This window comes from Apaloderma vittatum, unplaced genomic scaffold (assembly GCF_000703405.1).
Source record: "Apaloderma vittatum isolate BGI_N311 unplaced genomic scaffold, ASM70340v1 scaffold14098, whole genome shotgun sequence".
Lineage (NCBI taxonomy): Eukaryota > Metazoa > Chordata > Aves > Trogoniformes > Trogonidae > Apaloderma > Apaloderma vittatum.
Window position 1 is genome coordinate 126,007 of NW_009730359.1, and position 13,941 is coordinate 139,947.

The following is a 13,941-nucleotide window of genomic DNA, read 5'->3' on the forward strand; positions in this document are numbered from 1 at the left end:
AGTGTTGTTTTTTGTTTTGGAGGGGGAAGGATGCCAAAACTGGTAGTGAGAATCTGCACACAAACACAGGTTTGTGTGAAAAGTGAACACATACAAGATGCAAGATTGCTTGGATTTCAATTTACACTACACCCACAGCCCAGCCACAGAATAAGCAAAAGTGTACGTGAACGTACAGTCAACTGTGAGAAGAAACAAGAAAGCAGAGACTGGATTTCTTTAGAAAACTCCTATAACAGCCAGAGACAGGGAACTCAAGTTGCATAAATATCCTCAACCAACTCCTAGCACTCCAGACCATTTTGGAACCATATCCCAGACCTAGGATGCAGAGAAATAACCCAATTAAAGTAACTGCCAGTGAGGACAGTAAGTGGTGAAGAAAATATTTTTCCACAGAATTACTTTCAGGACTTATTGGAGACAAATTGGGAGAAGACATGCCTGACTTCTGCCTTATCCTTTCCATGCCATGCTGGCAGCGACAGCCGAACCAACATGCAGCAGGAGACAGCAACACTGACCCTAAGAAAGATGCAGCTGGCATCTACTCAACTGCCAAATCTACAGGAAGTGTCCCATTTCTTAGGTAACCTTTTATCTATGCTCCATGAGATTTTCAGCTGAGATCAGCCTAGCTGAGTGATTCTGAAATTCTCAAATATTTTTCTCATGAAAGCATTAAAACGGGATTGTGAAGTGGTGGTAGAAAAGCTTTAGAAGTGCATACGCTGAAGACATTCTACCTACTCCTGGGACTCTTGGGTTTCCATGGAAGCCAGCAAGGGATAACACTTTAAAGAAGCTTGAGGAACACTGGTCTAATTCAGAGATGAGAATATTTGAAGTGACAGAGGGCAAAATAAGAAGAAGGGAAAGACAGTGTGAAAGAGGACAGAAAAAGAAGCCAAGAACGGATTGTATAGGTCAACAAAGAAGTGAAATGATGAGAGAAGACAGTGTACTGCAAAGAAAGAAAAACAGAAAAACAAAACCCAGAATACAGAAAAAGAAGAAAATGTTATGGGAAGAAGCAAATTCTGGTCATAACTCATAACTCTTAACATTTGTTTGTGTGCTGTTTCTTTTCTTTGGAACACTTCCCTTCACATACTGGACCAAGGAGGAAACATTGTGAGAGTAACAGTAGTAGTTTCAAGTAGACAGTACAAGTACAGCTTACTGCTAAACAGAAGGAAAAGGCAAAATAAGGAACCTAAAGTTCAGTGCATGTGTGCAATGGCTAAGGATCTGGCAGATTGGGAATATATTCTTGAAGAAAACAATCAGCAGGTTCAGAAGAGACTCAAAAAATGAGTAGATGGCATTCTTTTCCATCACAGAGGAAACTAACTATAGACTGCACATCCTCAGCTTGGTCATCACAAGCTTTTCCAATGTGTATTTAATATCTTTCAACCAGCTCTCCAAATACAAAAGAGTTTGCTCTTAGATAAAGAAGTCAAAACTAACCTCACAGAATCAAATCTGACAAACCCAGGTGAAGAACTCCTTTATGCATTCATGTCATACTTTCATGCCTTTAAAAACACTAATGAAGGACAAAAAAGGGAAAAAATATTACCCTTTGATAGAATCCTTTTTTTATTAAAGCCAATATGATTAGTTGGGAAAGCAGAGCAATAGGACACCAGAGAATGGAGGCTTACTCCTGGCTCTGCTTCTGACCTTAAGGTTAGTCCTGGTCAACACAGTTCCTTGTCTGTGCCTGAGCTTCCCGGGCTAAAAAGACAGGATAATGATATTGACCTTTAAAAAGAGCTTTGAACCTACTGATCAAAAGTGCTGTGTAAGAGTCAGCTTATTATTATTTTTGGTTACTGAAGTGAGTTGAAAGGCTTCCAGTGACTTTAATCAAAATTTCTGATAACAGGCCCCAGAATCCTACTTGAAGGACAAAGTTTCTCAAAATCCAGTTGTGACGATGCCCATATGGTGAGTCAAAGGATTGTGCATGCCCTTAGATACTGCAGAGTTTTCCTGATTCCAGCAGGACTTTAAATGATACAAAAGTAATTTCTGGACTTCCAGAAGAAATAACGTATTAGGCATCATTAGTATATTGCCAAACAGAGACACCACTAGGTGAACCAAGGCAATGAGGAAAGATGGAAGCACCTTTCTCAAGCAGGCATTACATATGTCCACCTAAGCAGTAGCAGGACATCCCTCCCACTGTGAGCCAGCACTGCCCTGGGGATTTCATATTGTTGCTTCTGTGTGGTTGCTCTGGTTAATCAAACCAATTCTCCTGGGTGCCCTCCTACTAAAGCAGTAGATAAATAACTGCACCAGAAATACTGCTGCATTTAGAAGAGCTTCACCCTTGACAAATCTCACCTCTTAGCTACATCAGCCTAGCACACTGGCATGGTGACTGTCTCTTCTTGCTGTGGTCTACATGGTTTGTTATGATTCTTACAGATTAAGAAGAACCTTTGATGTCTTTGACCTAGCACATCATAATACACACAAAATATGACTTTATAATGAAACAGCTTATTCAGGAATTGTTACTACATGCTATTTGACAACTGCCAGGTTTAAGCTAAAAACCTTTGGTTCCATCTGATGAATGAGGTGAGCCTCTGCCTCTTGTGCCATCCCACCACTCTGGCTGCAAGACTGTTGCAAAGGACTGAAGATAAAAGGTTAGTTCTGTAACCTGTGATTTTCTGTGGGAACCCAATGAAGTTCCAACATGGTCTACACCGAGGTGAAGTTTGGAGTAATCTCATGGCAGAGCAGGTATACAGGGGTTTATTGCGTTGATGGTATCTTTACACAAAGTCCATCTACTCAAGCAAATAACATTTTAATAGAAGCATTAAATTTATCTCTGTCCTGCTGGTAAGATTTGTCACTGGCAAAGACATGTGACATCTCTTACATTAGCTTTTTTCTATAATGGGACACAGGCAAATTAATAGTGCTCTTTAATATACATCTCCTCCAGTACTTATGTGGCTGAGACCTCTGCAAATTAAATTTTGTAAATTATCACTGCTTTGCTTTTCACCATTTATGTCACTATATATTTGCAACTTCCTCATGCTGAGGAGTAAAAACAGCCTTGTCAACTTCATTTGTCCACTCCTGTAAGAGATATTGCAAGGAAAAGTTTTAAAATCTAAAATGCCAAATAGTTTTTCATTAACACTTAAAAGACATGTGTATTCTATTTCTGCTCACAAATATTTGTCTATGCTTATATGAGGATACCGTTGCTGTACATGGTACTTGTGCACAAGCATACATGTGGGTATAAAGCACCCACCCCTGAACACTTATCTCAGAGCACTTGACCTTAATAAAAACATATAAAACCCAAAAATATGCTACCATTTGAAAGTGTTAAGAAGGCCTAGCTAAATGTGAAGAAATAGTTACCAAACATAATTACAGGCTTTTTCTCTGTCATTAAAATATCACCAACATCTAGGGACCGATTCTGACTGGGCTCCCACCTGCTAACTGGTCGTGTGCAGATACAGCCTCGGGTGCAGTTTCAGCTCTCAGATATTTCTGCTGTAGCTTTTTTCTGTTGATAGCTCAGCAGACATCTTCACTTTGGTAAGATGGATATTGAACTAGCATCCTGCTACACATGCCAGGAATGTGCACACAGAAGCAGCTCGGCATCAGCTCACACATGAACAGCCTTAGCTCCCATAAAATATTCATTCATTTCAAAAATATTTGCACCCTGCTGTCAAACTTAGACAAATTCATACGGAGCTTCAGAAAATAGCTGTTTTAATGGTAAATGACGTTCCAGAAACCTCTTTCAGGCTAAACACTCTCGTCAAAATTATTTTAATAAGAAAGATTAACAATTTCAACATTAGCTGTTAATCCCCTTTCATTTGAAACTGTGCTGATAAAATTCTTTGCTTGTCATTCAAATAGTAAGTAATAATTATAGATTTGGGGCCTCCATCTCTTGCTTCATTAATAGTAAATTGCATGGAAGTCTGAAGCATAAAGTCAGCTTTGATACATCTCAAAATGCAATTTCCATAGCTTTCCTTAGCTATGTACAATTAATTATAGAGTTAATAAGGGGAATATGTTAATGAAAGGGAAATTATTCACTCAGACCACCTGGTCTTATCAAATTTCTTTAATATATTTCCTTCTTTCTGTGAATTTGGATGACAGCAAGAACACAAATCATGGTGTGCATCGCTAGTCCCTTAGTATTTTTATTTGCAACACATAAAGTCCACTTAAATATGAAAATAATATAAGAACTAGTCATTACTAAATAACTGACTGTATTTGTTTTCTCCAGTTTAGTACTTTTATAATTTTAAAACAAAAATGCTTAAACAGCTTCATAATTACCAGATTCTTTTCAATATCTCAGAGCATCAATATAACGTATCCAATAAGGAGACATTGTCATTTTTTATTTTCTTTAAATAAATGTGTTGCATGGGCACATATTTAAAAAAAGAAGTATAGAAATGGGCTTCAATTCCCTTCTCTCTGACAGCTACTAGAGCTTAGCTGCTGTGTACAGTAGGGCTATTGGATATTCATGGGAATATTTTAGAAAGTACCAACAGCCTGGTCAGGGGAGGCAAACCTTCACATAAGTCGTATTAAAAATAATGCAGTTGTGATACATAGTCAGAGAAATATTTGTGGAAGACACATTAAACCCAGAAAGCAACCATCTTCAGTAGACATTAATGGAGTTATGACTAATCAGGCTGAGGACAGAAAAATTTTAGGACCTGGACACAAGCCCTCACAGACATTTCAAAAAGAAAAAGGGCAGAGAATAACTCCTAGAGCAACAACAGGTCATGCTGGAGGAGGTGATGCTTGTGAGCATTTTGTCAACCCTCTCTTATTCAACCCTATTCTTATTCAATACAGCAAGCAGCCAGAAACAAGAGGCAACTCATAATTCTCCCCTACTATGAATAGGGTTTTCTTGGCCAGCTGGGCAACGTGAAGCAGCAATGGCAAATGAGTTTAGGACAAGGTGATGAGGCAGACATGACCACACTGAAAGAGAGCTACAAACTAGAAAAAAAATAAAAGATATTACTCTAGTCTGAAACGAAAGAAGAGTTATGTAAAGAAGACAAATTCATAGTAAAATGACGCATTTCAGAAAGATCTACTGGGAGAGTGATGTAATATTTGAGCGTACTAGACCTTAACCTTATCTAGTTTTGACCAAAAAGTAACATAGTCCTCCTTCATGGAACAGCACATGCTATGTCATCCACAAGCAAACTTTACAGATTATTTTAATGCTTATCTCCTTATTTGAAAATATTTCCACAGCTGTGTTGTGGGTGCATATGCAAAATTTGATTGTCACAGGAGCATTTTGTCTGTCCCCTACACATTAGATTTTCCAAGTATCACCCAAATTCTGATAACTTACTTACAAAACACTGCCAAGTTAAAGCCTAAACCCAGAAAGAGTTGCAGAAAGAAGAGTGTAATTTACCTTGCCCTGAAGATGACCATAAACAGACTTTGTCAAATTAATGGACGGATTAAGCTGTCTTTGTTACCAATAGCATCTTAACAAGATCATATCCAGTAACTTCTGCTGGCTTAGCTCATATGAACAGGAGATCTCCAAAATACCACTGGAGCTCTCCTGGGTATTTTGAACTGCAACTGGTATAACAGCACAAAACCACAGTGCCAGTATGATGTCCCTTCTTTGTAAGTACCATGAAGCGAGTCCCAGTTACATCCTGAACTGTTGTCTAAAGCTGTAGTCCCATTTACCCCACATCATTTGATCTTAGCAGTGTCCCATGTCTTGCAACCCACATGAGACATTTCTTTATCTCACAGTGAGTCAAAACTCACCTCCTTCTCACATCTGAACTCTGCCACCGTCTCAGAAATTCTCTATAACATGCATTATTATCTTGTTCCTCTTGCCTGAGAAGTCTTCCTGAATCATCCTCTTTCTAGTATCCTTCTCCTAAAGAGGCATTTCCACCTGCTAGTTCCAAAATATGATTAACTGTTACATCTGCTACAATGAGTTACCAACCACTTAACGCATGATGTGAGCACGCACAATAGGACAAACACAGCAAAAAGCACTTCATTACTGAGGATGCAAAAGACAAAAGACAAGACCAGTGGGCTCCTGGACAAGTGTTTATCTGTGGTTTCTGCACTAATGAGACCCCCAGAAGCAGCTGAGGACTTAGTAACATCCCTGTTCTTAAACCTGAAGTGTCGAAAACCGGATCTTTTCCACTAAATGACCTCCTATCATCTCTTGCTACTTGCTACAGCTGGTACTTATCTTGCCCTGACATTACCTGGATGTTCCTAGAAATGGAAAAAAAGTTCAGACAGTCACCAAGTTTTGCTTCAGCCATGGCAGTGATCCTTTCTTTATACTTTGTGCACACAGTTACATAAGCTAGTTTTGTGTCATATATTTCTCCCATTATAATGTTTTTTAAATTAGTACTCTAGAATATTAATAGAAATGTTTTCTTCATCTTTCTCCTAAAAGCCTTGGGGAATGATAGAAGGTGGCTAACAGTGTTCAACCAAAACAGCTTAAACAAAGCTGAAATAAATACCTCACAGTCAAACAACAGACCGAGATGCAGTCACAGAAATTTGGTGAGTTATTTCTAATCATGAATACATTTGGGGAAAACAACCAACAGGGAAGAAACTAGGAAAAACAAACAAAAAAAAGATTCTGAAATTAATTTCATACCATGTTCAAGAGGAATGTTTTTCTTGATTTAATACTGACTCTGTAATTGTTGTTATTTCCTGGGGCCCATTCAACAAGATTAATACAGAAAAAGGAGGCAACTGAACATGAAACAAATAAAAATGGAAGAATCAAAGGGTAACCTGTTCATGAATATTTTTTCTGAGTTTTACTGATGAAAACTATGTAGGACATATATTCATTTGTTAGATTCATGGCTCTATTAGTAGAGCTGGTTTTATACATGAGATTCTTTACACTTTTCTTTGCAGCTTTTCTTTGTTCCTATGTCTCAAGTCCCAGCTTTAAACAAACAGAGGCAAATGTTTCAAAATAATGTAAACATTTAGAGAAGAAAAGAAAAACCTAAAATGAAGGAATAAATGCCATTTAATCAACAGAAAATCTTTCAGGAGGCAACCAGCTCCGCTTGTCCCTAAAAACACAACTCAGGGAGAGAGGGGGAAAGATTTTTCCCATCTACAGTATTTATGTCTTTTTGGGATATTGGCTATCTTGTCACTGAGTAATGCAATACACAACAGCCTTTTCCCTTGTGACTCCTCTTGCCTGACTCTTTTGTGATGAAATGGCCTTTAGGACCAAAGCCTTCTTGGGACTTACATTTCATGAGACTCTTACAACTATTTATACTGGCGCAGTGATTTAGATCCACTTAGCCCATGTGTAAGGATTTTATGCTTTTAGTTAAACTTGTTTTCCTTCCCACGTGAGAGAGGATTTTCTTCTTTGTTTTCTCAGTTTTAAGCTTTTTTTTTCCTTAAATCAGAATATTTTTATTCTTAAAATTCATAAAGAGCAAAAGAGAAATTAATGGTGGTAGAAGGAAATAGTGGGGGAAAAAAAAGGAAAATGCACTAACAAAATCAAACACACTATAATTGTGACAAAGACCTTGTTTTCCGTAACTGCAGTCCTCACCTTTCTCCCTGCTAGTATTAATCACTTCTGCAGTGTGTGCCCACAGGCAGTGCACTGTGCTCACATACCGTGCATCCCACTCCTTCACTCAGGAAATGTTTTGTGTGTACATGGATTAAGCTCAAGGTGGAAAGTACACCTGGATCTAGCATAGTGCTCACATGCTGGAGTTTATCTATTTATTTAGAAAAGTGTGTTTAGGTGCCTTTTGCTCATGCTTTTATTGCAGCTTTAAGAAGAAAGTCAAGGGATTTCAGCAAAACGTGGTGCAGAATTTAACAAATATTTCTTCTTTTTGGAAAGTGTCTCCTATCACACAATCTCCCACTCTTCCACATTCAAATAAAAGAAAATCTGTGTAAACTAATCCATAGAGTTTATTTCAAACAGAGTGTATCTTTAAAAATGAGAGTGGTGGACAATTGCTTAGAAAGCATCAAAAAGTTACTATGCAAAGGCTACAGGATAGCAATGTTGGAAAAAAACAAAGAGGTTCGACCTTGGAAACTATTCTCTCGGACTCACAGCAATCCTGTTACTGATTCAACATCAAAACTAAACTGGAGGCAAAATTCAGCATCTTGAGTTTGACTGGATTCCTAGCAGCAGGTCTCTGTCCCATGTCCCCAAGTTCAGGTTGTGTCACTTTCTCGGACACAACCTGTCCCAGAACTTTCTTTTGATGCAAAGTTCTCTCTGAGAACATCCTTCACTTCTCTATAGTGAGAGTCCTTTAGGTTTTGCAGGCATATTGCCAAAGACAAGGGGATCAAGTGGACTTACGCCTTCCTAGATGCAAGGCCCTAGATTTTAGTCTCTAGTTCATTTGTTCCCACTGCCTCATTCAGCTCAGTTACGAAACTTTCTTCTCCTGAGAAGTACAGTACGCGCAGACTATCTCAGACTGTTATTATTTCCAATACATCCAGCAGTTTCATACCCTCTGGGAGAAAACTCCTCAGACTTCCAGCTTAAACAAGTACCAAAGAGAACCTTTTGTAAATTCGCACTTTCTGAAATTCTAATTTAAGTATAATGCTCCAATTTCTGCACGTCTGTCTTGAGAAGGAAAAAGCCCCCAAACATGTAAAATCACTTCTGCTTCTGCAAATTCCCTCTCATATACGGTATTCAGATAACAACCTCAAAACGTTATCATCAAAAGCATACGCTCCCTTCTTGCAGTGCTGTTCTTCATTTAAAAACTCATAAAAGATTATAATTATTTTAGCCAAACAAGCGTGGTAATATACGAAGCAGATGTGGGATCCAATCTACCTAACTTATGTGCTGAACTTGTGCTTCAGCACGAACAAAAGAAACTCCTTCATCTAAGCTGCAGATGTCAACGGGATGGTGCAGGCACAACAGGAGGCCTCCCAAGAGAAATCCACTCTGCCTAATTCTCTGGAGACCTTCACAACCACCCACTTCCTTCACCGCTGAGAAGGTGAATTTAAGGACTCGAGTAAACAACATCATTAAGTGCCTAAAATGCAGGTATAAGTTAGGAGCCCAAGTCCGGAACACCTCCTGGACACCTTCAAACCCCCCTGGTTTTCTTCCCAGACTGCAAAGGGAAACATCGTATTTTATTAGAGTTTCTCTTGGCACTTGAAATATAGATGTACACATGTGAATAAAGTGGATGGAAATCTAAGTTCCTACTCTTTACCTTGCTAGGGTCTTCTGAAAAGCAATCGTTTTCTTGCAAAACCAATGGTGACCGAAACTAGGGCACTTCTTTGTTGCTGCTCGTGTTGAAACCAGCCAGCCAGTGCCACAAACACAACTGCATAAAACATGCTCCTGTAATTACACTTTCCAAAGTGCTTGGATCTTTTAGAAAGACAGAATCAAAAAGTGCCATATGGGCCATCCTCCTGCTATAAATGTGAGGAAAAAGAACGTGAAAAGGGAAGGAAAAAAAATAAAAGCTCTGAATGTTGTTATCGCTGTCCTTCTGGGCCTCCTGAGTCCTCCCTGCTTCCTGCTGCCAAGAGTAGAAAACAACTCATGCTCCTGTCAACAGTACGGAGACATTGCCTTTGCTGAACAGGAAAGCAGCTGAAATGCAGGATTTTTCTCCTGGAAAGACTCACTGCAGTCTAAGTGAGGTGTCTGCCCTAAAGGCACACAGGTTTGGAAGATTGCTGGTTTCTCCTGATCTCGAGTACTATAAACTATGGGCTAACCACAAGTAGCAAGTCCTCCAGGAAAACAGTACCTATGACCAACCAGAAGCTTCAATAAATCCAAAAATGAGGTGGCTTGGGTATCACTTTGGGCATGACCTGCTAGCATTTTCCAGCAAATGGAACAGTTTTAGAGAAATGTTTCTGACCAATGCTACTTCTTAGCAAGATTGCACAGAGTCATTCAGCAGTTGCAGACACATTTCTTCCAAGCTACTTCTATCAAAGACTTAACTTTCCTTACAAATCAAAATAAAATATTTCCTACTGCCACTTCATACAGGAATCCATTGTTTATTTTCTCTGGGGAGGTCCTGGCACCTATGAAGAATAAAGACTGAGAATCCCTAGCTCAGATAACTGCTACTTTGCTGCACACTGTCGAGGTAAAAAAACCCACATTTACAGACCTGTAAGTGCACTTATCCTGCAAAGCAGATGGTATCTGCCATTTTTACTAGGCCCTCTGTTAATATTTCTTGTTGCTTCTTCAGGCACTGAGATACTTTTCAGGGAAAATACCTACAAAATTTAAAAGATAAGAGGATTGTGGCAGACGCAAACGGGAAGAATTGGAAAGCTTCTTGTACTGAGTGCTATAGAAGTTGAGAAGGGTCCCTGCACTCTCCTCCACTTGCAGCTGCAGGGCAAGAGGTGGAAAAAGCTCACCTCTGGCGAGCCTCTTCTATTGCTGAGGTCCAACAAGCCACCGCATCTCCACAAGGAGAGAAATTCAGGCAAATAAGGTATTCCAGATATGCGCATTTAATTTTGAGCAAAACATAAATTGGGTCAGCTCTCCGGTTTCAGCGTGACCCATGGTGACACAAAACACGAGCATTTCTGATCAAGTCCAATCATCTGCTTCAGCGCTGTAGCTGAGTGATGCTGATCTTCCCATGTAAACCTACCCTAGCTTCGCCTTCAGTATAGCTTGAATTTATGGTTTAACTACTTCCCTTAAGTAAACATCCCCACTGCCTGCCTGACCCTGCTATTAGGCTTGCCCTGATATTCAAGCTAAATGCATCCTTTTGATTCTAACCTGTATATTCTTCCTAATCGTATCATCTGCGTCCATTAAGAACAACTTTTTCCCATCCTGTATTTCAAAGCATATAGGCAGACTCCCTTGAATCACTGATTTTTGTTTGTTCAGTTTGCTCAGTTTAGACTAAACAAATTAACTATTTTTATTCTCTCTGTGTGGCTTGTATTTTCAAGACACTAGAGCATTTCTTTTACCCTTCTTTGAACCCTCACCATCTAAGATATAACACATGCTGTTAGATAGCTAACATATGTATGAGTTCATCGAGGGTTAAACCAGATTGACCGAATTATGGTAACTGAACACTGTTAACAGTGATCCTGACCAACCTGAATATTTTTTAAAGTTTATTCATTGCTATGAATAAACAAGACAATTCTTTCTTGCAATTTTGCAGAAATTCCCAGAGTCAGAATAAGTGGTTCCCACATGCAACTTTCTCTCCTTTAAGCTTGATTTTGTGATTTCTTTTTATTTTTCCCAATAATATAACTGAAAACAATTTTGCTCTAATTAAAGTATTTGAAACTGTATGTAAGTGTCAAATGCATATTTCCATTTACATAGGAAATTCTACTCTTATTTCCATACAAATATATTGCCTTAGAACCTTACAATGGGAATTGGTACTTATTTTGAGGTTGAGCAATACTGTCTTCCCCCCAAGCATTTTTGTTAACTATGAAAGAAAATCAAGTGAATTTTAATTCTGGTTAGGCAAGTGGGACAAGTGAAAACTATAATAAATGATTTTCTGTCAGGGGAGCAATTCTTCCAAATTGCACTTGTATAGCAGATTTTAACATAATACTTAATTAGATCCTTTTGGGGGCGCAATAGGCAGGGGAAGAAGAATTTACTCAGGATGACATACTCTGATGAAGCATCTGTTTTACAACACTGCCCGGCTTTTACTCAGCTTTATAGCTGACCTGATCAAGGCTGAAGGAGGTCAGTAACTTGGCTGGGGTCAAATTAGCTCTTTGGGTTTTGCCTGCCTTCATTCCTTTCTCCATTATGTGAGGCGGCTTATAAGAACTCAAAAAACATCTGTGAAGATGGTACTTCCAAATATAAGTCCAGAAAAAGAGAAAATGAAACTGAAAAATTATGACCCAAAACTATCATATGGTGAAGTCTTCTTCTGAGAGGCCCCACTGGCAAGTCTTCTCAGCGCTGCATAAATAAACTAAGAGGGAAGTTTCCAGAACCTCAGCACACTACCAAAAGGAATGGGGGCTTGATTTAGATCAACCATCAGTAAACAGCAGAAATCAAATACAGCAAGGAAATTAACACCTGATTTGTCACCTTCACCATCACCTAACTTCTTAATTAATTTTAATGCACTCTAGAAAGACAGCAATTATTTAAAGAAGGCGGAAAATAAGGCACAAAAAGTGAGGGTTTACTCTACAGCTCTCCCAGCAGGACACTAGCAGAGAGAAACAGACTCAAGCTGCAGGCAGCCCCAACCCCTGCGCTCGGACTCTCACAGACATGCAGATTTCAAGTGTCCAACTTCTACAGTGACACTGGTCACAAGTCGTGTTTGGAAGTTTTCCAATGCAGACTTCATCAATAGAATATATTTGGATCATATCAAACACAGAAGAGGCCCAGCTTGGAAGAAATTCAGCCAAGGACAACAAAATTCAGTCAAGGCTCAAAATCCAGATGTCTTGTCCTTTCAAAGGATAATGGAAAATAAATTTCTCCATATCACTAATATTTTGTTGCCTTCTCAGCTCAGATATCTCCACACACTGAAGATACACGAGCAAAAGCAGCAAGTTGAAATTTAGCAGTTTTATTCAGCTGTCCAAGCTGAAGTGAACATACATTAACAGGACGAAGGGACAACACAGGACTTGTCTTTTTTAAATCAAGTACACAAACAATTCATAAGTCCATGACAAAAGAATGTTTCCCAGAGAGGAAAAAACCTGATAAAATGAAAAAGAAATGTAAATACAAATCTCTTTAGCTTTAATTATACAAAGCTAAGATTACCAATACAGCTCAGGAATATTTTTCACCTGTGGAAAGACAGCTTCCCTGTCTTTAAAAATTATCTCTTTCCAAAAGCTGAGCAGGTACCTTAAATTCTGATGAAATTTCTCATGCCGTGAAGACAAAAACATCTTACCAAGATCATGTGACCGGTGGAGATGTCCATATTGGACTGGACTGGCTCTTCACACCAGGACGACGTGCTGCTCCGTGCCGAGGGGCTGGGAATGGGACCATCGCTAAATTGCGAAGAAACGCTATTTATTCGAGAAGCATGCAGGGGTTCCGGGCGATCAGATGTTTTTACTGCCATGCGCTGACGGCATAGCTCCTAGAGACAGAAAAAGGAAGAAACAACCTACAGTTAAGAGTAATGACAGGACACAGTCTACTAAAAAACCATGACTTACAATATGTTTCCAGGGCTGGAAGTGTTTGCTCCCTCACTGCAGTGATTTTTGGGAGGCTGTCTGTTCTGTTAGCCACATCTACAAAGAAAGACTCAGTGCAATAACTACACGATGGCTACCCTAACCTTTCAAAAAATGTAATTAAGACTGCATGCATATCTCCTTCTAGATAACCGAAAACAGTATTTTGGAGCCTGACTTCTCTCACAGATAGCTTTTATTTCCCCCTAATATCACCCGGTGTTCTGCAAAGGCACTTTTGAACAACGCAACCTCCTGAAGTTAATGGGGTTGCACGGGAGTAATTGAGAGCGGTGCTTGGCCTGGGATGTGCCAACTCAGCAAGCTCAAGGCAACTGAATTGATGTGCTCTCCAGTATAAATTCTAGTTGATAGATGCCTCATTTCTCTTCATTAAAATAGCAAACTCACAACACTTCCTCCCTGATGTGGGGCAGAGAGGATGAAGAATGACATTAATGAAGAATAAAAGCAGAAATCTGTCATTGTATTGTTTAAGTAGCTTCAGCGAAGAAAGAAAATTCGAGCTATCGCACATGCTAATGCAAGCCGTGTTAAAAC

At 39.2% G+C, this 13,941-nt stretch overlaps 1 protein-coding gene across 1 annotated transcript in view; it reads right to left on the minus strand.

Moving 5' to 3' along the window:
* The window catches only part of LOC104277962 (receptor-type tyrosine-protein phosphatase N2-like), a gene marked incomplete at its 5' end in the record, with an annotated part of 82,443 nt that extends 69,163 nt beyond the window's left edge, over nucleotides 1–13,280 (minus strand). Inside the window, one exon of the mRNA XM_009874784.1 lies at nucleotides 13,086–13,280. Within this exon, the coding sequence (XP_009873086.1) occupies nucleotides 13,086–13,280 (195 nt within the window). The remainder of the gene's footprint in view (nucleotides 1–13,085) is intronic.
* Nucleotides 13,281–13,941: the final 661 nt, after the last annotated feature.